This window comes from Bombina bombina, chromosome 9, assembly GCF_027579735.1.
Source record: "Bombina bombina isolate aBomBom1 chromosome 9, aBomBom1.pri, whole genome shotgun sequence".
NCBI classification, from domain to species: Eukaryota; Metazoa; Chordata; class Amphibia; order Anura; family Bombinatoridae; genus Bombina; species Bombina bombina.
This window is the reverse complement of record NC_069507.1, coordinates 72,802,241-72,826,094: the sequence shown is the minus strand read 5'-3', so window position 1 is coordinate 72,826,094 and position 23,854 is coordinate 72,802,241. Positions and strand designations below refer to the sequence as shown.

Sequence of the window (23,854 nt, the reverse complement as noted above, 5' to 3'; positions counted from 1 at the left end):
ACGTAGAGGGGAGGAGCTATATAGCAACTCTGCTGGGTGAATCCTCTTGCACTTCCTGTAGGGGAGCAGTTAATATCCCACAAGTAATGATGACCCGTGGACTGATCACACTTAACAGAAGAAAACACACTCACATAAAATCATCCCAATTCAATTTTGTATAAGCATTTTTTTTTTTTTTTTTGAATCCACAACAAATTTAGAGACAAAACTGGAGATCGGTACTTAATGCACATATAACTGATGCATGTTGTTCTTTATGTTGTAATTTGCATTGTAGCCATTAATACATTTTGAAAAGCCAAACACTGATGTTAATATACAAAACTTAGGTCAAGTCATTTGGGTAGCGAGAAACCTATAGCAGGGGAGAAATGTCCTAAAGACCTCACAGAAGCTTTTATGTACTAAGGGAGGAACAATACTATATATCTGTGAGAAAATTATATATCACCACAATACCATAAGAGGGGGGGGGGGGGGGAAGGACAGTTGTAGTAAAAGATGACAAACATTCACAAATGCATCTGATCGTAACACTACAGATTATAATTTCAGTTTGCAAATTCAACAAAGCATCTTCCTAAATTTAGAGACCATAAACAATGTGTAAGATAACCTTACCTTAGGAGAACAATTGAAATGCATTCCAGGAACTGGGAGTGTAGTTACATACATAGTTATACATCGATATAGGTACAGAGTACCAACTATACAAAAAAACCTTCGGCTAATAATAGATCTGTGGGAAGAAATGAAAACAATGTTAACGAGGAAGGGATGTAAAAAATACATACATACATTTTTTAATTACATTTTTAGAAAAGCCTTATGCATAATCCAATTTACTTTTATTATCAAATTTGCTTTATTCCCTCTGTATCCATTGTTGAAGGGGCAGCAATGTATTACTGGGAACTAGGTGAAGATATCAGGTCTGCTTATGACAAGAGGCATATACAGGTGTTGGATAAAATGTCAACACTATCAGTATAGGGGTTAAGATTTGTGTAGGCTTCAGTAAAAGGAAACAAAAAGTGATTATATTTTGATTACCTTTTCTATGTCTGCATTCTCTAGGTTGTATGCCAGTGTATTACAAGCTGTGCTCAGCAGCACTTAGTACAAGGGGTGGGTAAAATGGGTAACTTGTCAGACTGATTGAACAAATCAAGGGGGGCCCATTTAACAGGAGCAATTGTTTGGTGTTTCAAGAGCGGTTGAGTGAGTACACAAAGCATGACAAGACCCTGTTTCCACAAAAACAACAGTCCACAGAAAACTGCATAAAGCCAGCATGCAATAGCTAAACCTTTAATTACAGACACCACTGCGGAAATAAAAAAGGATGGTGTCATGAAGAATGGGGACTAGATATTTGGTCAGATGAGGCATTTACATTTATCCCTTCCCGCCGTTAGGACGTTCCATGCCGCCCTAACCTTAATGGACTTTAGCGCTGTTAGGAAGGCATGGACCGTCGTCATAGCCGTTTGGCTGTACTGAAGCCATAACGGCTTCCTAACTGGGATTGCGGGCTGGAGTGCGTGCATAGCATCAAAGGCACTCCCCCTGACACGATCCCATCATTAATATCATGTGATAGCAAATTTTTTTTACTTATTTGTTTACATCGACAGTTTAACTTTATGTATTGAGAAACTCCAAGGAACTTGGAAAGTTTGGTTCCAAAGTGTAAAACATGGGAGTGGATCTGTGATGGCTTAGGCATCCATATCTTGGTATTTGGTTGGCCCCATCATTACCATAAATGGCCAGCTTACTTCCAGCAAGTACATAAACATTCTAGGTGATCAGGTGCATCCTATGGTCCAAATGTTTCCCAACAATGATGCCATTTTTCAAGATGATTATGTGACCCTACATACAGCCAGAACCGTTCAGTCTTGGTTAGAGAAGAATCAAGATAAAATTTAACATCTGCCCTGAATATCATCAAAACACTATGGGCAGTTTTGGAGAACAGAGTGAGAAGCAGATTTTCCTCCTCCAACATCTCTGAATGCTACCCAACCAATAAGCAGCTAGATCCCAAAAGAGCACTGCTGCTCCTGAGCCTAAAAAGTATGCTTTTAAACAAATGATACCAAGAAATATATATCACTAGTATGAACCAAATTAGAGAATAGAAGTAAATTGGAAAGTTGTTTAAAATAGCATGCTCTATCTGAAACATGAGCACTTGATTTTGACTTTATAGTCTTAAAGGGGCAGTATACACCAATTTTCATATAACTGCATGTAATAGACACTACTATAAAGAATAATATGCACAGATGCGGATCTAAAAATCCAATATAAAACCTTTTACAATCTTACTTAGAAACTCCCAGTTTAGCACTGTTGATTCGGTTAACTGGAACACCTTGTAAAAGCAGACACTCCCCCCTCCCGCTTCCTCTGCTTATGAAAAGACCCTTTACACAAACAGCAGCAAGCTGGAGAAGGTATACATTAGTATACGCCTAAAACTTTGGGGCTTGGTTAGGAGTCTGAAAATCAGTGCAATGTTGTTATTTAAAAATAAGCAAAACTATACATACATTTAAAAAACAAACAAAAAAAAAAAAAAACACCTATAAGGGCTATATGAATGGATCATCTAAAAAAACATTTATGTAAAAAAAAAAATAATCTAGTGCATAATGTCCCTTAATGGCTTAAATGAAAAGCAGTCAGAATGTAGACCCAATTCTCTAAAGCTCTCTAGTCTGACACGATTCTCTAAAGAAAGACAAATTTTAGCTTAAGCACAGTTGATCTTGCTAAGCAAAGTTCTGGATGTGAAAGACATATAATATAATGCTCAATATAATCAACCCTGTAGTTTGCTTGAAAGTGTGCGTTTATCAAATGCTCTTAATTCAACTAAGAAGCAAGCAAATTACTACACTAATGCGTTGAGTGTAGGAATTCATGAATCTAAAAAGCTCAGTTAACCAGAATTTTTATAGTTAAAAAAACAAACAAAAAAATTAGATAAGCCCTTTATTATCCGTTGCCCAGTTCTGCATAACCAACACTGTTAGATACAAGTTAATCATAGAGGTAAAAAGTATATTAATATAAGCTTTTGCAGACTGCCTCCTTATCTGAGATCTTTTAACAGACTTGCATTTCAGGCAATAAATGTGCTTACTTTTAAATAACTCCACGGGTGCAAGCACAATGTTATCTATATGGCTCACATTAACTAACGCCCTCTAGCAGTGGAAAAACTGCATTCAGATAAGAGGTGGCTTTCTAGGGCTTAGAAAATAGTATGAGCCTACCTAGGTTAGCTTTCAACTAAGAATACCAAGAGAACAAAGCCAATTTGGTTATAAAAGTAAATTGGAAAGTTGTTTAAAATTAAATGCCCTGATTGATTCATGAAAGTTTAATTATGAAAAAACTGTCCATTTAAATATTCTAGTGTCTAACAAAACATTTAAGTAACTGCAGTAAATGAGAAAAGAGACCAGGGAAGGAAATGTGGGTATAAATATGCTATACATGCAAAAAAGAAACCATACGTTTTAGAAATTAGTAAATTTTACTTACTTGTACTTCAAAAATAACCATTGGACTAACCACAGTCCTACAAGAATCATTCCATTAATCTCACAAATAGAAAATGCCCACTGTACTCTATCAAAATGATCAAAAAAGACGTCTGGGAGTGGGCCTTCGACTGTTTTGGGTGGTACACGTTCATGGACAACAGAAATCATCACTGTGGTAAGAATAAAACAACAAAGTGCATAGGTGAAAGCTAGAAAGGTTTTGCCCCACTCATCTGGATAAGACTGGGAACGCTCAGGCTCCGGAATAGAGATTCTAATCATTTCTTTTCTAAAACCATTTGGCACCCCGTTCTTCTTAGCTTTGCTAGTAAAACCTTGGTTATTGGTGACTGGGTTGGTACAAAGATGCCCATTTGCATGTCCATTCATGTGTTCCTCTATGTGATTCTCTATTTTTAATGTTTCTATCATTTCCAACAAATGTCGTCCATTATCTGAAGATACACGTGACAAAGGAGGCTTTTTAAAGTCATCTTCTGTCAGTTTGAGCAAGCCCTGACCATTAAGCATTTGAAAGATCTCAGAATATTCCTGTAGGCCTCTTTCCATAAGCCAGGAAGCCACCTCCTTTGGAGACCAGTGCATTACATCCTTCATCTTCTGAAGAAGCCTAGGGACGTTATCAGAGTTCATACACCAAAACAGTTGCCTTTACAGCAATCCAACATGAAACCTATATGTAGCTTTCTCATCCTGCCACACGTAGCTGGGAGGCGATTTTGGTTGTGATAGAATCTTGGACTACTGCTCCTTGCACGTTACATATCTCCTTACTTCATGATGTGCAGGTCATATCACAAAACCTGTTGAGAGCAACATAAACAAATATATAATGAAAATAATTAAAAACGGTAAAAAAACAAAAAGATTATTGTATTTTAAATCACGAAAAAATGCAATATGCATATAAAAACAGCAACTGCGATTTTTAGTGCTTTTATGCATGAAAATGGACATTAAAGTGAAAAAGTAATGACCAACTGAGTTAAAGCACTTTATTATTGCACTTTTGCTTACATATACATATGTTTTTAACCCATGCAAAGGGACAAAACAGAAATGCATTACAGGAACCTAGTGAATGACACCTGGTAACTCAAAGACAAGAGGTTTGTGTAACTATGCATCCATAAATCGGCAGCTAGCTCTCAGTAGTGCATCAGTCTTCATGAGCCAACCTAGGTATACTTTTCAACAAAGGAAACAAAAGCACTCATAAAATGACACGCTCCATGAGAACTATGAATGTATCATGTTCTTTTAAAGGGTCCCAAAAGCCAAACTTACACATGAAATACAAAAGATTTTATACACACGCACACACACACACACACACGGCTAATAAAACCCCTTATACTTTCAGGATAACCATTCACGTGTCAGGCATGCTGATTAGAGTTATTTTCCATGACAAGCATAGGGCATTTGGTGGTCATGGGGAAATATTAGCATGCTTCATAGGAAACCGCATACTACTTTTGAGATTTTACTTTAACAGAAGGAAGTACAATGTTTTTGTTTATAGACTAATCACTAAGAAGGAGATGATTTTAGAGGTTGTAAACTTTCTCGGATGTGAAGATTGCGATCAAACCTAAAACTCGAACGTAACAATAGTTTATGCATCTATATGGCTGTATCATTTTTTTTTATATCTTCTATTTGTGCTAAAAATAAAAACATCTGAGTGAAACTACACTGGCAGTGAGCGTATACTGCTGTATAATGTGAGCTTCTATACACTACATCCTGGTTAGTACACTGCTCTGTATAAATAGGAGTATGTATACTCTTATAAATATGCTCTGTATGACAGAATATCTATTCGCCAATAGTGAACACACAACACTGCTCTGTAGAAATGATTAGTATGTATACTCTGACAAATATGCAGCACTGTATAATGATATATATATATACACACATATATATATATATATATATATATATATATATATATATATATATACATACATACATACATACATATATATATACATACATACATACACATATACACACATACACACATTACACACACACACACATATATACAGTAACAAGCAAGCAGTGCATCTTTGTGCACAATTCATATACACAGGGACAGATCTCACTGACAAGTATATAGCTCTATTGGGGGACAGAGACATGTCCCACAAAAAACAAATTATGATTACCAGTTAATTTTCTTTCCTTCTGTATGAGGAGAGTCTACGGCTTCATTCCTTACTTGTGGGAATTCAGAACCTGGCCACCAGGAGGAGGCAAAGACACTTGAGCCAAAAGCTTAAATACCTCCCCCACTTCCTTGTTCCCTTGGCAGGAGGACTGGGATATATGAGGGAACGGTAGGAGAATTACCAGGGTATAAATGGCGCCCATCTGAGAAATACAGGCGGGGGCCTTGGCTCTCCTCATACAGAAGGAAAGGAAATTATCTGGTAAGCATAATTTAGGTTTTTCTTCTTAATATGAGGAGAGTCCATGGCTTCATTCCTTACTTGTGGGAAACATATACCCAAGCTCTAGAGGACACTGAATGAAAACGGGAGGGTAAAAGAGGTGGACCCTATTCTGAGGGCACTACAGTCTGCAAAACCTTTTTCCCAAAAGCTGCTTCAGCCAAAGCAAAAACGTCAAATTTGCAAAACTTTGAAAAAGTATGGAAGGAGGACCAGGTAGCCGCCCTACAAATCTGATCCATAGAGTCCTCGTTCTTAAAGGCCCAAGAGGAAGCCATAGCTCTAGTTGAATAATCCTTAATCCTCTGAGGAGGCTTATGTCCCGCTGTCTCATATGCTAAGCGAATAATGCTCCTTAACCAAAAAGATAAGGAAGTGCCTTCTGTCCCCTACGTTTCCCAGAATAGACAACAGTCCGTCTAAATTCCTTTGTACCCTTTAGATAGAACTTCAAGGCCCGAACCACATCCAAATTATCAAGTAACCGTTTATTCGAAGAGGAAGGATCAGGACACAAGGAAGGGACCACAATCTCCTGATTGATGTTGCGATCTGAAACAACCTTAGGAAGAAAACCTAACCCAGTACGAAGAACAGCCTTATCAGCATGGAACACTAGGTAAGGGGGATAACATTGCAAGGCATCAATCTCAGATACTCTGCGCGCCGAAGCAATAGCCAGTAGAAAAAGAACCTTCCAAGACAGTAACTTAATGTCAATTACATGCATATGATCAAAAAGAGCCCTCTGCAACACTTTAAGAACAAGATTTAAACTCCAAGGAGGAGCAATAGATCTAAACACCGGCCTGATTCTAGTCAGAGCCTGAACAAAAGACTGAACACCTGGAAGCTCAGCGAGCCTGTTATGCAGTAAAAACAGACAGAGACGAAATCTGTCCCTTAGGAGAACTAGCAGAAAGGCCCTCCTCCAGGCCATCCTGGAGAGAAAAGAAAATTTCCTGGAAACCCTGGCCTTATGCCAGGGGAATCCACGTTCTTCACACCAGAATAAGTAGGTCCTCCACACCTTATAATAGATGAGACGAGTAACCCGGCTTACTAGCTTGAATGAATGGGAGTATCAATAACCTTCTTAGAGAAACCCCTCTTGGCAAGGACTAAGCGTTCAATCTCCACGCAGTCAGCCTCAGAGAATCTAGATTTTGATAAACAAAAAGGACCCTGTGCCAGCAGATCCCCGCGACAAGGTAACCTCCATGGAGGAGATCCCAACCAGGTCCGCGAACCACATCCTTCGGAGCCACGATGGAGCAATTAGGATCACTGATGTTTGCTCCTGCTTGATGTGGGCCACTACACAAGGAAGGAGTGGTAATAGTGGAAAAATGTAGATCAGATGGAACCTCCAAGGCACTGCTAATGCAACTATTACCTCCGCCTGAGGATACCTGAACTGCGACCCATATCTGCGTAGCTTGGAATTGAGCCGAGACGCCATGAGATACATCTCCGGCATCCCCCATCTGATGCAAATCTCCACAAACACCTCGGGATGGAGAGACCATTCCCCTAGATGAAAGGATTGCTGAGGAAATCCGCTTCCCAGTTGTCCACACCCGGAATGTGGATTGCTGACAGCGAGCAGTTGTGGGCCTCTGCCCACTCCAGAATCCAAGATACTTCCCTCATTGCTAGGGAGCTCCTCGTTCCCCCCTGATGGTTGATGTAAGCCACCAAGGTTATGTTGTCTGATTGGAATCTGATAAACTGGGACAAACCCAGAAGAGACAAAGCCTTCAGATCTCCCAATCACAATCTCACAGGATGGTCTCAAGAAGGATGTCCCTTGGGACAGGTGATCTGGACAGAGCCACCAGGAGAGCGATTCTCTTGACCGGTTGTCCAGAGAAATCTGTTGAGACAGATCCGAATGATCGCCATTCCACTGTCTCAGCATGCACAGCTGAAGTGGTCTGAGATGGAATCTAGCAAAAGGAATGATGTCCATGCTGGACACCATGAGACCAATCACCTCCATACACCGAGCCACAGAGGGCAAGACAATTGGAAGTTAGCTTGTAGCGTCTCTGGTCTGTAAGAAATATCCTCATGGATATGGAGTCTTTTATAGTACCCAAGAACTCTATCCTTTTACTGGGAGTAAGAGAACTCTTCTCTAAGTTTATTTTCCATCCATGAGATTGAAGAAGAGAGAAGATATTTCAAATGGTCTTCTGCCAGTCGATAGGATGGTGCATGAACCAGAATAACGTCCAAGTATGGTGCTACTGCTATACCTCTGGTTCTGGCCACCGCAAGCAGAGCCCTTAGAACCTTCGTAAAAACTCTTGGAGCAGTAGCTAGACAAAACGGAAGTGCAATAAACTGGAAGTGCTGGTCCAGGAATGCAAACCTTATGAACTTGAAGTGATCCTTGCGTATTGGAAACGTGAAGGTAAGCATCCTTCAGCTCTATCGTGGTCATGAACTGTCCTTACTTTTTATTCAGAAAGGATGGACCTTATTGTCTCCATCTTGAACGAGGGGACAGATAGGAATTTGTTTAAGCACTTTAGGTCTAGAATCGGGTGAAAAGTTCCCTCCTTCTTCGGGACCACAAAAAGGTTTAAGTAGTACCCCAGACCTCTTTCTGCCAGAGGAACCGGTACGATGACTCCCAGGGAAGAAAGTTCCCTCACGCACCCTAGAAAAGCCTCTATTTTCTGGCCTTGAAGACAGGTTTGACAAGAGGAATCTGCCCCTGGGTGGGTGAGACTTGAAACCTATCCTGTATCCCTGAACGATGACCTCCAAGCCCAACGGGTTTTGCACGTCCCCAAACCAAGCTTCCGAAAAGAGTGACAGTCTACCCCTACACGATCCAGAGCCGGATCGGAGGCCGCCCATTCATGCCGACTGACTTGCGGGCTTCTTGTTCTGCTTGGAATTATTCCAGGACTGAGCCAGCTTCCAAGATCCCTTGGATTGCTCAGACTTTGGGAAGGGCTGCTGAGGTTGGGATTTATCCAAACGAAAATAAGGACCTTGTCCCTTCGGTTTGTTGTTCTTATCCTGCAATAAAAAGGCACCATTGCCTCCAGTAACCGTGGAGATAATAGGCCTGGGCCAAAAAGAATCTTTCCCTTAAATGGAAGGGAAAGAAGTCTTGACTTCGAAGTCATGTCCGCAGACCAAGACTTCAGCCATAGAGCCCTAAGGGCTTGAACAGAAAAACCTGAAGCCTTGGCGTTCAGGTGAATAATCTGCATCACAAATAAAAGAATTAGTCATCCTTAAGGCCTTGATTCTCTCTTGGATCACGTCGAGGGGACCCTCCACCTCGATCAACTCAGATAAAGGAGTTTCATCAGTAGGTAACCGCTGCAGAAACAGCCGCTGCCGGTTGAAACAAATAACCTGTATATTGAAACATCCTTCTTAAAAGAGTTTCTATCTTCTTATCCATAGGCTCTTTAAACGACGAATTATCCTCAAGGGGGGGAATAGTAGTGCGCTTAGCAAGTGTGGAGATAGTACCATCCACCTTGGGGATGGAGCCCCACAACTCCAAATGCGAGTCCAGAACCGGGAATAATTTTTTAAAGGAAAAAGAAGGTAGAAATGATGAACCAAGTCTTTCCCATTCATTCTTAATAATGTTTGCCATCTTTACGGGAACCAGGAAAGTGTGTGGTACCACCCTGTCCTCGTAGACCACATCTAACTTAGGAATACAAGGTTCCTCAGACAATTTAGGCTCCGGAATCTCTAAAGTAGCCAAAACTTCCTTTAGCAGAAAGCGTAAATTTTCAATAGTAAATCTAAAGTCTGGTTTCTCCGCAGCTGGAGGCTTAGAGGCAGCAGACTCCGACCCAGAAAGCGCATCCCCAGAAGTTTCAGGCTTCTTCGTGAACTGATAATCTTGTATCCGATAACTCCAATAAGCTAGTAGATACCCCCTGGGAAGGATAACAATATTTGACCTTTTGCTTGCGCTTAGCAGGGTGAGGTAAAGCACTAAAGGCCGCAGACACTGCCATTTGTAAATGTTAAGTGAAGTCTGGCGGTAAAAGGGCCCCTCCAGATGGATGATCAGGAGTGCTACGGGAAGCTGCATGTGTAATAGGAGATGACTCTAGGGTGTGCACCTCATGGGACAGACTCCTTGGGGATGGACGGCTCAGTGGTACTAAACATATTGACCTTCCTTGACATGATTACCTTATCAAGGCATGTGGAACATAATTGAGCAGGCGGGTATATCGTGGCATCCTCACAATATAGACAGGTATTAGACTTTGATACGTTAGAGGTTACTCCCGCTTTACCCAAGTCCTCCATAGCATGCGCTTATATAATGGACTATAGAAAAAACAATATAAAATGGCACCTTTATACCCCCATGGCTGGGACACTCACCACCTCCAATGACGCAGGCCAAATAGAGAAACTGCTTTGTTTGCTTACACTGCATGGTCAGGAACAAGGAAATCAGTGTGACCACACCCGGTCACGTGCTGCGCCATGCAGGACCGCTCCTGCTATAGGAAAAAAGCGTGCCAAGCTTAATAGACTGCACAGCTTATCCCAAAAACTAAAGTAAACCTGTACGTTCCACATCTGTCTGAGCCTCATCTCATACATGTTGCAGCATAAACATAACAAAATAATTTAAGTGATCAATCCCCCTGTTCAATAATCCCCTTCCGGAGATATTAACCCTTGATTCCATACAGATAAAAAGGAGCCACATTGTGACCGTGTCTTCTTGCGTTATCATATGTGTAAAAAAAAAAATGAAACAATCTTACCAGAATCTATGCTGTGGAACAGAAACACAGCCTCTAACGTTTGACAGTCTTGTAGCATCGCTCCTAACATGAACTTTAGTGATGGAAGCAGGCAGTGAAATTCGTCAACATTGATTGCTTAGGAGCTGTTAATACGAGTCTGGATGGGTTCGCAGAAAGTCTCCCTGCATCTCCGGACCCTAACTTTCGTCAATGCTCTCACTGAGAGGCTGACAAGTCTACTTAAAACTCCAGTCCCATTACAAAAGGGTAGATACTCTCCATATGGAACTACTCCGTATCTTCTGACACTTCTCTGCCAACCTCCTGTTACGAAAGGCAAAGAATGACTGGGATATGAGGGAAGTGGGGGAGGTATTAAAGTCTTTGGCTGGGGTGTCTTTGCCTCCTCCTGGTGGCCAGGTTCTGAATTCCCACAAGGAATGAAGTTGTGGACTCTCCTCATATTAAAAAGGAAAAAAATAAACAAAAACCACAAACAAGGAACATACATATGTGACACTAACATTAAGGTAATTGTCCTATGAACTCTTTAGCACTTCATATTTTTTTTCCTAAAAGAACAAAAATATGAAGTAAAAAAACAATTATTTTGATTAAGAACATCAAAGGATGTGGAAATCAATAAACATGCATTAGAACAGTAAATACATCATATATTTGTATCAACTCTTTACATGTTAAATAATTCACATTTCGAAAGCTACTAATTAACCATAGGGAATTGTCTGCACCAATAAATCACTTTATAGAAGTGAGGCAACCTTCATTAGCTGGTAACAGATTTTAAATGAGTCTCTAAAGTATTTCAAATAATTATCGTTTTAGAAGTAGGAGAGAGAAAAAAAATACACTTCAACAACCTTTCCACAGTGTCACAATGTGACACTGACATTAAGGTAATTGTCCTATGAACTCTTTAGCACGCCACTAAACAGTTTGCTCTAAATAAAGTTTTAAACAGCAATTTGAGCCTAATTTTGAATACTTTATTACATTCACAACACATGCATATACTATACAAATACTACACAACCCACAAAAAAAAATATCCAAGCTGGCTGCAATAATTTAAATAGATTATTTTATGTACACATATGTACTGTATAGTGTAAAATTACTGCAGGGTAAATAAGAGTGGTACACTCTCAGGAAGAAGAAAAAAATCCTCAACGTAGTAAATCTTGATAGTTACTGTATATTAAAAAGAGAAACTTGCCAAATGATACCATGCACCTTGTTGGAAAAACATCAAATGAAAACATAATTTATGCTTACCTGATAAATTTATTTCTCTTGTAGTGTATCCAGTCCACGGATCATCCATTACTTATGGGATATTCTCCTTCCCAACAGGAAGTTGCAAGAGGATCACCCAAGCAGAGCTGCTATATAGCTCCTCCCCTAACATGTCATATCCAGTCATTTGACCGAAACAAGACAAGAAAGGAGAAACCATAGGGTGCAGTGGTGACTGTAGTTTAATTAAAATTTAGACCTGCCTTAAAAGGACAGGGCGGGCCGTGGACTGGATACACTACAAGAGAAATAAATTTATCAGGTAAGCATAAATTATGTTTTCTCTTGTTAAGTGTATCCAGTCCACGGATCATCCATTACTTATGGGATACCAATACCAAAGCTAAAGTACACGGATGATGGGAGGGACAAGGCAGGTACTTAAACGGAAGTGACCACTGCCTGTAAAAAAACAATTTCTCCCAAAAATAGCCTCCAAAGAAGCAAAATATCAAATTTGTTAAATTTGAAAAAGTATAAGGCGCAGACCAAGACTCCATCTCGTAAATCTGTTCAACAGAAGCCTCCTTCTAAAAAGGCCCAAGTGAAAACCACAGCTCTAGTAGAATGAGCTGTAATCCCTTCAGAAGGCTGCGGTCCAGCAGTCTCATAAGCTAAATGAATTATGCTTTTTAACCAAAAAGAGAGAGGTTGCTGAAGTCTTTTGACCTCTCCTCTGTCCAGAATAGACAGCAAACAAGGTGAATGTTTGATGAAAATCTGTAGTAGCTTGTAAGTAAAACTTTAAAGCACGAGTCACGTCCAAATTGTGTAATAGACGTTCCTTCTTTGAAGAAGGATTAGGATACAAGAATGGAACAACAATCTCTTGAGTGATATTCTTGTTAGATACCACCTTAGGTAAAAACCCAGGTTGGTACGCAGGACTACCTTATCCGTACGGAGGACCAGATAAGGAGAATCACATTGTAACGCAGATAACTCGGAGACTCTACGAGCCGAGGAAATAGCTACCAAGAAGGAACTTTCCAAGATAAAGTTTGATATCTATGGAATGAAAAGGTTCAAAAGGAACTCCTTGAAGAACCTTAAGAACCATGTTTAAGCTCCATGGTGGAGCAACAGTTTTAAAAACAGGCTTGGTTCTAACCAAAGCCTGAACGTCTAGAATACCTGCCAGACGCTTGAGCAAAAGAATAGACAGTAGAAATCTGTCCTTTTAAAGGAACTAGCTGACAACCCTTTCTCAAAATCATCTTGGAGAAAAGATAATATCCTGGGAATCCAGACTTTACTCCATGAGTAACCCTTGGATTCATAACAATAAGATATTTACACCATATCTATGTTAAATTTTCCTAGAGACAGGTTTTCATGCCTGTATTAAGGTATCAATGACTGACTCGGAGAAGCCATGCTTTGATAATATCAAACGTTCAGTCTCCAGGCAGTCCAACTCAGATTAGTTATATTTAGATGGATGAAAGGACCCTGAGGTAGAGGGTCCTGTCAGCATAACTTCCCCCTCGACAGAATCCTCTGGTAAAATAAACGCTATGGGCGCCCTTGATGTACTTGGCGCCATTTGAGCGTGAGTCCCTAAAGCGGGAGTCAAAGGGTCTGACACGTGGGGAGAGTTAGTCGGCATAACTTCCCCCTCGACAGAATCCTCTGGTGATAATGTTTTTAAAGACAAAAAAATGATCTTTATAGTTTAACATGAAATCAGTACATCTGGTACACATTCTAAGATGGGGTTCCACCATGGCTTTTAAACATAATGAACACAGAGCTTCCTCTATGTCAGACAAGTTAGAACAGACTAATAATGAGACTAGTAAGCTTGGAAAACACTTTAAATCAGGTTAACAAGCAAATATAAAAAACGTTACTGTGCCTTTAAGAGAAACAAATTTTGTCAAAATTTGAAAAACAGTGAAAAAAGGCAGTAAATCAAACAAATTTTTTACAGTATATGTAATAAGGTAACAGAGCATTGCACCCACTTGCAAATGGATGATTAACCCCTTAATGCAAAAAAACAGATCAAAAAACGACAGACGTTTTTAAACACAACAAAACTGCCACAGCTGAGCTGTGGATTACCTTCCCTATAAACGATTTTTGAAGTCTTTTTAGCCCTTTAGAGATGTCCTGTAGTAATCATGGGACTGCTGAGGGAATCTGGATGATTCATTTTGTAATTTTAACTGCGCAAAAAAAATCGCTAAATTAGGCCCCTCCCACTCATATTACAACAGTGGGAAACCTCAGTTAACTGTTTCTATGCAGAATTTAAGCCAGCCATGTGGAAAAATTAGACCCCAATAAGTTTTATCACCAAACATATGTCAAAAAACGATTAAACATGCCAGCAAACGTTTTAAAACACATTTTTATAAGAGTATGTATCTCTATTAATCAGCCTGATACCAGTCGCTTTCACTGCATTTAAGGCTATACTAACATTACAGTTTTATCATCAATGTACGTTAAAAAACGATTAAACATGCCAGCAAACGTTTTAAAACACATTTTTATGAGAGTATGTATCTCTATTAATAAGCCTTATACCAGTCGCTATCACTGCATTAAAGGCTTTACTTACATTACTTCGGTATCAGCAGTATTTTCTTAGTCAATTCCATTCCTTAGAAAAATATTTTACTGCACATACCTTATTTGCAGGAAAAACTGCACGCCATTCCCCCTCTGAAGTACCTCACTCCTCAGAATGTGTGAGAACAGCAAATGGATCTTAGTTACTTCTGCTAAGATCATAGAAAAATGCAGGCAGATTCTTCTTCCAAATACTGCCTGAGATAAACAGCACACTCCGGTGCCATTTAAAAATAACAAACTTTTGATTGAAGAAATAAACTAAATATAAAACACCACAGTCCTCTCACGACCTCCATCTTGGTTGAGGCTTGCAAGAGAATGACTGGGTATGACATGTGAGGGGAGGAGCTATATAGCAGCTTTGCTTGGGTGATCCTCTTGCAACTTCCTGTTGGGAAGGAGAATATCCCATAAGTAATGGATGATCCGTGGACTGGATACACTTAACAAGAGAAAAGGTATTTACAAAGTATTTGTGTGTATATGTGCACCAAAAAAATGAAAGATGTACTGCTGCAGTGCAGACAATGTGCCATTGGAAAAACTAGTTATGCATTAAATATAATATACTATATAGTGTTACAAAATGAAAGCGTTAAAATAAACAAATAAAATTAAATCATGCAGTCAAATAAACTTTAACAGAAAAATGTAAAAGGCACTTAAGAAAAGTAAAAGTATGTTTCTACAAAAGAAGTCACTTTTTTGTGCAAGATCGGGCTGACACAGCACCAGGCTAATATACAACACATAGATAAGCACCATGTACTGATAGATTGCAAAATACAGGAAGTCACATGACCTTCCACTGTACAGGATCAGCAGTGATGTCAGTGGTAAATTAGTTTCTGTAAACACACTTTTTCTTCACTCTTGTGGGCATGATTTGAACTTTGCCAGTTGTTTGAAATGAGTTAATCTACTATTGAAATAAACTGTGTCATCCTTTATCAATTAGCTCATTACACTGAAGTGAAATAGATGTTCTAACAAGCTTTATAATCACACTAAACGAATGGGGACTGTTGGGTCACTAATGTGCTGACGTTCATTTATTCATGTATAATATGCCACAGAACATTAAACATCAACAAAAGCACAACCTAGATCTCAGATTACATTAAAAAAAACAGCTTTATTACTATGCAGTAATCTCAAACAATCTGCTCTAGTACAAAACAGAACACAATATACATATATATATATACACACACATATACATACATATACACACAAAATATACACGTATATATATTCAAAATCATAGAAGGGGTCCCAGCACTGTTTTATCCAAAATACTTCTTTATTGGGTTAAAAGGAAGCCAGCAAACAGCAGTGACGTTTCGGGCCTACATAGCCCTTACTCATGCTAAAGTGTACAGGTAACAACATCCTTTTATAGCACTTGTGTATCTTATTAATTAACTCTTTAGTTCATTATACATCACCTTTTAACCCAAAAGAGAAGTATTTTGGATAAAACAGTGCTGGGACCCCTTCTATGATTTTGATTCTGCATTAAAGGGGCGTTGCAGGACCCCATTACTGTTTAAAAGTGCATATACAGCGCCAACATCCAAACGGATACAAGCTCCCAAAGTGAGACACCCTCTTTCTATATTAGAACCCCATTAGTCTACGTGCACTTTAAAAAGTTTATCTTGTCATATACAGTGCTGTACCTTGCTCTTTGAACACACAATATATATATATATATATATATATATATATATATATATATATATATATATATATATATATATATATTGCCCTATATATAATTATAGTATGTTTTTGCTTGTGGGAGACCTGCTGCATTGCATGGCTCCTTGACTTCTCATTTTTCTGCCATGTTACCGACAGCTCTGGCTGGTGTTGTATGTGCAGTAAAGTGACATTAATCCCCCCCATCATATGCTGCATCATTGGTAAAGTTTATTATATGCTCATAGCAGCACCAGCTACTACTGAGCATGTGCAAGAGTTCAGAGTGTACAGTTGTGCTCATAAGTTTACATACCCTGGCAGAATTTATGATTTCTTGGCCATTTTTCAGAGAATATGAATGATAACACAAAACATTTTTCTTTCACTCATGGTTAGTGTTTGGCTGAAGCCATTTATTATCAATCAACTGTGTTTACTCTTTTTAAATCATAATGACAACAGAAACTACCCAAATGACCCTGTTCAAAAGTTTACATACCCTGGTGATTTTGGCCTGATAACTTGCACACAAGTTGACACAAAGGGGTTTGAATGGCTATTAAAGGTAACCATCCTCACCTGTGATCTGTTTGCTTGTAATTAGTGTGTGTGTGTATAAAAGGGCAAAGAGTTTCTGGACTCCTGACAGACCCTTGCATCTTTCATCCAGTGCTGCACTGACGTTTCTGGATATAAAAAGATATCCAAAGAATTGAGAATGCCAATCAGCAGTGTTCAAACTCTAATCAACAAGTGGAAAATGAGGGGTTCTGTTGAAACCAAACCATGGTCAGGTAGACCAACTAAAACTTCAGCCACAACTGCCAGGAAAATTATTCGGGATGCAAAGAAAAACCAACAAATAACTTCAGCTGAAATACAGGACTCTCTGAAAACATGTGGTGTGGCCGTTTCAAGATGCACAATAAGGAGGCACTTGAAGAAAGATGGGCTGCATGGTCGAGTCGCCAGAAGAAAGTCATTACTACGCAAATTTCACAAAGTATCCCGCTTACAATACGCCAAACAGCACAGAGAAAAGCCTCAAACCTTCTGGCACAAAATCATTTGGAGTGATGAGACCAAAAATTGAGCTTTCTGGCCACAACCATAAACGCTACATTTGGAGAGGAGTCAACAAGGCCTATGATGAAAGGTACACCATTCGTACTGTGAAACACTGAGGTGGATCACTGATGTTTTGGGGGATGAATGAGATACAAAAGGCACAAGGAATTTGGTCAGAATCGATGGCAAGATGAATGCAGTATGTTATCAAAAAATACTGGAGGAAAATTTGCATTCATCAACCCGGAAGCTGCGCATGAGACGTACTTGGACATTCCAACATGACAATGATCCTGAACACAAGGCCAAGTCGACCTCTCTTTGGCTACAACAGAATAAAAGTGAAGGTTCTGGAGTAGCCATCTCAGTCTCCTGACCTCAATATCATTGAGCCACTCTGGGGAGATCTCAAACGTGCAATTCATGCAAGACAGCCCAAGAATTTACAGGAACTGGAGGCTTTTTGCCAGGAAGAATGGGCAGCTTTACTATCTGAGAAGATAAAGAGCCTCATCCACAAATACCACAAAATACTTCAAGCTGTAATTGATGTTAAAGGGGACAATACATGGTATTAAAGGACCAGTCAACACAGTAGATTTGCATAATCAACAAATGCAAGATAACAAGACAATGCATTAGCACTTAGTCTGAACTTCAAATGAGTAGTAGATTTTTTTTTTTCTGACAACTTTAAAAGTTGTGTCTTTCCACTACCCCTGTACCATGTGACAGCCATCAGCCAATCACAAATTCATACATGTACCATGTGACAGCCATCAGCCATTCACAAATGCATACACTTATTCTTGCACATGCTCAGTAGGAGCTGGTGACTCAAAACGTTTAAAAATAAAAAGACTGTGCACATTTAGTTAATAGAAGTAAATTGGAACGTTGCTTAAAATTGCATGCTCTATCTGAATAATGAAAGTTTAATTTTGATTGAGTGGTCCTTTAAGAACTGGGGTATGTAAACTTTTGATCAGGGTCATTTGGGTAGTTTTTGCTGTCATTATGATTTGAAAAGAGTAAACACAGTTGATTGATAATAAATGGCTTCAGCCAAACACTAACCATGAGTGAAAGAAAAGTGTGTGTGTTATCATTCATATTCTCGAAAAAATGGCCAAGAAATCAAATTCTGCCAGGCAGGGCATATGAATAGAACGGTCCGGTCGCCAAAGGCGACCTAAATTTCTTGCGGGCAAGTAAAATTTTTAAGTTACCAGCCCGAGCGGCGACCTGACATTTAAAAAGTGGGATATAAGAAGCAATAATAAAAATTGTCAAATTGCCTTTCACATATGCGCACACACGGAAAAGGAGGGTAGAAAGGGGAGGTTATTTCTATTAAATGCATTCAAAGACCTCCCCTTATCTCCATGGCTCTTGGTCTCTTCCTTATCAGTTGCTACTTCCCACCCCTAAGGTTGTCTGTGCGGGAAAACATCCTGCTAGAGAGGTGAGTGTTTCTTCTCTGTGTGTGTGTATGAATGAAGTATGGGTTAAAGTGACTATATAGTTATGGTAGGCAGCTTGCTCACGTATATTATGCTGACGTACTCCAGGGTCCTCTGCAGTACTTCAGCACAATGTACACAAGCAAGCTGCCTACCATAACCATATAGAGCAGTGCACAATTTTTCTGGACGCTATTGATGCTCCAAAAACTGACTTTACCAATTTGTAGAGAACTTACCACCTCCATGCACCCAATCAAATCTGCTAGTGCGGCACTGACAGTCGTGCTAGTAGTTGAAAGGCAGCCGGGCAGAAAGGAGAAAAAAAAAAAAAAAAAAAAAGTGTTTTCAACATGCTTGTTATGTCAAAGCGCTTTAGGTTGAAGGGTGGCAGCATTAAACATACTTAGTTAATCGTAACCCCACATATGCTAAAGTAAAAAAAAAAACCAGAATTTATGCTTACCTGATAAATTACTTTCTCTTGCGGTGTATCCAGTCCACGGATTCATCCTTTACTTGTGGGATATTCTCATTCCCTACAGGAAGTGGCAAAGAGAGCACACAGCAGAGCTGTCCATATAGCTCCCCCTCTAGCTCCACCCCCCAGTCATTCGACCAAAGGTTAGGAAGAAAAAAGGAGAAACCATAGGGTGCAGTGGTGACTGTAGTTTAAACAAAACATTTTTTACCTGACTTAAATACCAGGGCGGGCCGTGGACTGGATACACCGCAAGAGAAAGTAATTTATCAGGTAAGCATAAATTCTGTTTTCTCTTGCAAGGTGTATCCAGTCCACGGATTCATCCTTTACTTGTGGGATACCAATATCAAAGCTTTAGGACACGGATGAAGGGAGGGAACAAGACAGGTACCTTTAACGGAAGGCACCACTGCTTGTAAAACCTTTCTCCCAAAAATAGCCTCCGAAGAAGCAAAAGTATCGAATTTGTAAAATTTGGCAAAAGTATGCAGTGAAGACCAAGTCGCTGCCTTACAAATCTGTTCAACAGAAGCCTCGTTTTTGAAAGCCCATGTGGAAGCCACTGCTCTGGTAGAATGAGCAGCAATTCTTTCAGGAGGCTGCTGGCCAGCAGTCTCATAGGCCAAACGGATGATGCTTTTCAGCCAAAAGGAAAGAGAGGTAGCAGTCGCTTTCTGACCTCTCCTCTTACCAGAATAGATAACAAACAAGGAAGATGTTTGTCTGAAATCCTTAGTTGCTTGTAAATAGAACTTTAAAGCACAAACTACATCAAGATTGTGTAATAGACGTTCCTTCTTCGCAGATGGATTAGGACACAGAGAAGGAACAACTATTTCCTGGTTAATATTCTTGTTAGAAACAACTTTAGGAAGAAAACCAGGCTTGGTACGCAAAACTACCTTATCTGAGTGGAACACCAGGTAAGGTGAATCACACTGTAAGGCAGATAATTCTGAAACTCTTCGAGCAGAAGAGATAGCTATCAAAAACAAAACTTTCCAAGATAACATTTTAATGTCTATGGAATGTAAAGGTTCAAACGGAACCCCTTGAAAAACTGAAAGAACTAGATTCAAACTCCATGGCGGAGCCACAGGTTTATAGACAGGCTTGATTCTGACTAAAGCCTGAGCAAACGCTTGAACGTCTGGTACCTCTGCCAGACGCTTGTGTAACAGGATAGACAAAGCAGATATTTGTCCTTTTAAGGAACTAGCTGACAATCCTTTCTCCAATCCTTCTTGGAGAAAGGACAATATCCTGGGAATCCTAATCTTACTCCATGAGTAACCCTTGGATTCACACCAACAAAGATATTTCCGCCATATCTTATGGTAGATTTTCCTGGTGACAGGCTTTCTAGCCTGAATCAGAGTATCTATAACTGACTCAGAGAACCCACGCTTTTATAGAAATAAGCATTCAATCTCCAAGCAGTCAGACGTAGAGAAACTAAATTTGGATTCTAACACCACATTCACTTTACCCTCCCGTAGAGAGACCCTAGTGCTTAGAGCCGGCAAAGAGAATGACTAGGGGGTGGAGCTAGAGGGGGAGCTATATGGACAGCTCTGCTGTGTGCTCTCGTTGCCACTTCCTGTAGGGAATGAGAATATCCCACAAGTACAGGATGAATCCGTGGACTGGATACACCTTGCAAGAGAAAAGCACAATTATATCCTTTTTTTCCCTTAGGGGAAAATAAGTCAAGACGGTACATACAGTATTACAAATATAGTATCCCTGTTTTTTTCTACCTGGTGATAGAAACATTTTCTAAAGTTAAAGCCTTTTAATTAATGCTCAAGTCCCAAGTAGTAAGCCGCTTGCAAAGCATTTAAATTGGGACCTCTGCCTGCAATGCATGTGCGATTACAATAACACTATTCATATAGCATTTTTAAATAAGATATATACACACTACATGTAGATATGCACGGGCGACTAAAGTTTCTTGCGGGCTGGTAAGTATTGTGAATTACTCGCCCGGTGGGCGAGGGAAGTTTTTGGGTATTCATAGGCCCTGGCCAGGGTATGTAATCTTATGAGCACAACTGTACATACAAAGACCTCATATTCGGCTTTCCTGATTAAACCATCCCTTTAAGTTAATCAGGGTAATTTAATTTACCAAGTCTGTACAAGTGTAAATGATATTAAAATTTGTTAGAGTTTTTAGCACACACAACCTGTGGATCAGTATTTTTCCCCTAAATAAAAACAATTGGCTCAAATTGCTTTCAATGGCCAATATGTATTTCATAATCAATGTATATTTTAGGCACTCTGGAGATGTAAAAAAATGCATTATAAAAGGAAGTGGTTAAAACCCAAGAGGTGAATACTTATGTACTACTGCTAAAAAAGGTACATCCCCTTATTATGCAGGAAATGGTGTCAAAGTTTAGAAATGCTTTACATCATATGTAGGACAAAAGGTGATTTTAGGAATTTAATATATTTGAAATGATCTTTGCCATTCTTGTCTCACATAGTTTCCGAATTCTTTGACCCAGGTGGTCAATCTAAATTTCTGCAAATCTAGAGTGTTCTGGTACTCACCAGATTAGATAATATACATAACATAGAAGCAGCTATTTTGAATGCCAAAATAAAGGTAAAGGAGTGATTTGTAAACAATTTACTACACTCCAGCAGGTAAAATAAATCACTGGGAACACATTAAAAAAAAAAAGAGGGGGAATAAAGAACATTGTCCCTTTAAGCATGTCATTTTTTTAAAGTATGCAAAAAAAAAAAATAAGTTAGCCACTCTATCATATACATAACACAAAATGATCAAATGACCAAAACGCAATTTTCAAAAACTATAAAAAGTTATTTTTTAAATAAGGAAAGCAACGCAGCCTCAGTACATTATTTTGTTAAATAAATGCAAATCGGTGATGGCCAATTTCCAAAAACACGGGGGGCCGCAGGTCAATAACTTGGAATTCTTAAAGGGACAGTACACAATAAAATAGTTTTTCCCTTAATGTGTTTCAAATAACTTTTTTTTTTGTGTATATATGAATTAGCTGATTTTGTGTTTTGAAGCCACAACATAATAAAATGGGTTGAGCTTGTAGATATAATTGGATCTTATTACTTTATCCCATTGTGTACATATACTTGCTTCTTTATCTTATATCTGTCTGTAAACCAATCACCAATACTTGGAGAGAACAATGGAAAATTAACATTTTATTACCTTATCTCTTCTATACCCCACTGGGAGTGTAATTTCTTCTACTGGCTGTGTTAACACAGCTTGGCCTTGAGGCCAAAAACTTTCAGGATGGGTGGGGATACAACAGGCTAAATAAACTAATTCAAATACCAATATAAGGTTAATGGAAATACTTGTAAACAATTTAATACACTACAGCAGGTAAAGTGGAACAAATTAAAGGGGAGAAAATTGCAGAGTAAACTGTCCCTTTAAAGGCCGCATACAAATTGATGACTACTTAACACCCAAATATACTTTCTGAAAAGGCCAGTGGCACAGATGAAAAACAGTTTTACAATCACAGCAATGAAGTTACTGGTCAAAAGACTTGTCTAGTCAGGCAGCCAGCATGTCCACTAACTGTTAAATGTAGCCTTAAGGAATTCGCTACTGAAAGCCGACAAGTGAGCTGCAATACTCCCCACACCTGCTGTCACGTGAGCTTGTACAGAGGTGTGCAAAAGTCAATAAAAATAAAATAATGTTATCAATAAGAACAAGGTTATCTATATGACACACATGAACTAACAGCATCTAGCTGTAAAAAAATGTCAAAAATGCACTGAGATAAGAGGCAGCCTTCAAGGGCTTAGAAATTAGGATATGAGCCTACCTAGGTTTGGCTTTCAAATAAGAATACTAAGAGAACAAAACAAAATTTGATCATAAAAGTGAATTTGAAAGTTTAAAATTGCATGCTCTGACTCATGAAAGTTTAATTTTGACTAGACTGTCCCTTTAATAGAAGAAAAATTCATGTAGATTTTAAATCTGAAAACTGATAGAAATTTATATGTTTAGTTTTTCTTCTCCAACAACTGTTTGATATATTTGTTTTGTACCATAAAAAAACCCCAAAAAAAACCACACACAATTGGGTTTAAAAAGCAAGACCGTATTTTGTATTTAGAGGAATATGGCTGCACCTCACTGACGAGGCCCAAAACGATTGTCTGGGGTTGCCGTTTTCCTCTGTGAAAAGAACAATTGGGCAAAAAGAAGCTACTCCCAGGTGGTTACAGGACCATAGAACAAGTCACTCAGCCGTTTATCGTTCCTGCAAGATCGTGTCTCTTTCTGTTTCTATTCATATTTTTATTACTATTATTCTACTTTATTTATGAAGCGCCAACATATTCTGCAGCGCTGTCCATGGATACAATTCATTTAAATAAAACAATACAAGACTTG

The 23,854-nt window shown here is 39.1% G+C and overlaps 1 protein-coding gene across 3 annotated transcripts in view; it reads right to left on the bottom strand.

Annotated features, from left to right (window-relative positions):
• SGMS1 (sphingomyelin synthase 1) overlaps nt 1-23,854 on the bottom strand; it is a 226,229-nt gene that overhangs the window by 69,197 nt on the left and 133,178 nt on the right. For 2 of the 3 annotated variants that reach the window (XM_053692223.1, XM_053692221.1), the window contains 2 exons: nt 3,565-4,390; nt 625-742 (listed from right to left, as the gene is read on the bottom strand). In XM_053692223.1, the coding sequence (XP_053548198.1) occupies nt 625-742; nt 3,565-4,220 (774 nt within the window). In that variant the 5' untranslated portion in view covers nt 4,221-4,390. Of the gene's footprint in view, nt 1-624; nt 743-3,564; nt 4,391-19,183; nt 19,233-23,854 lie in introns of all 3 variants that reach the window. The other variant, XM_053692222.1, reaches the window with a different exon arrangement.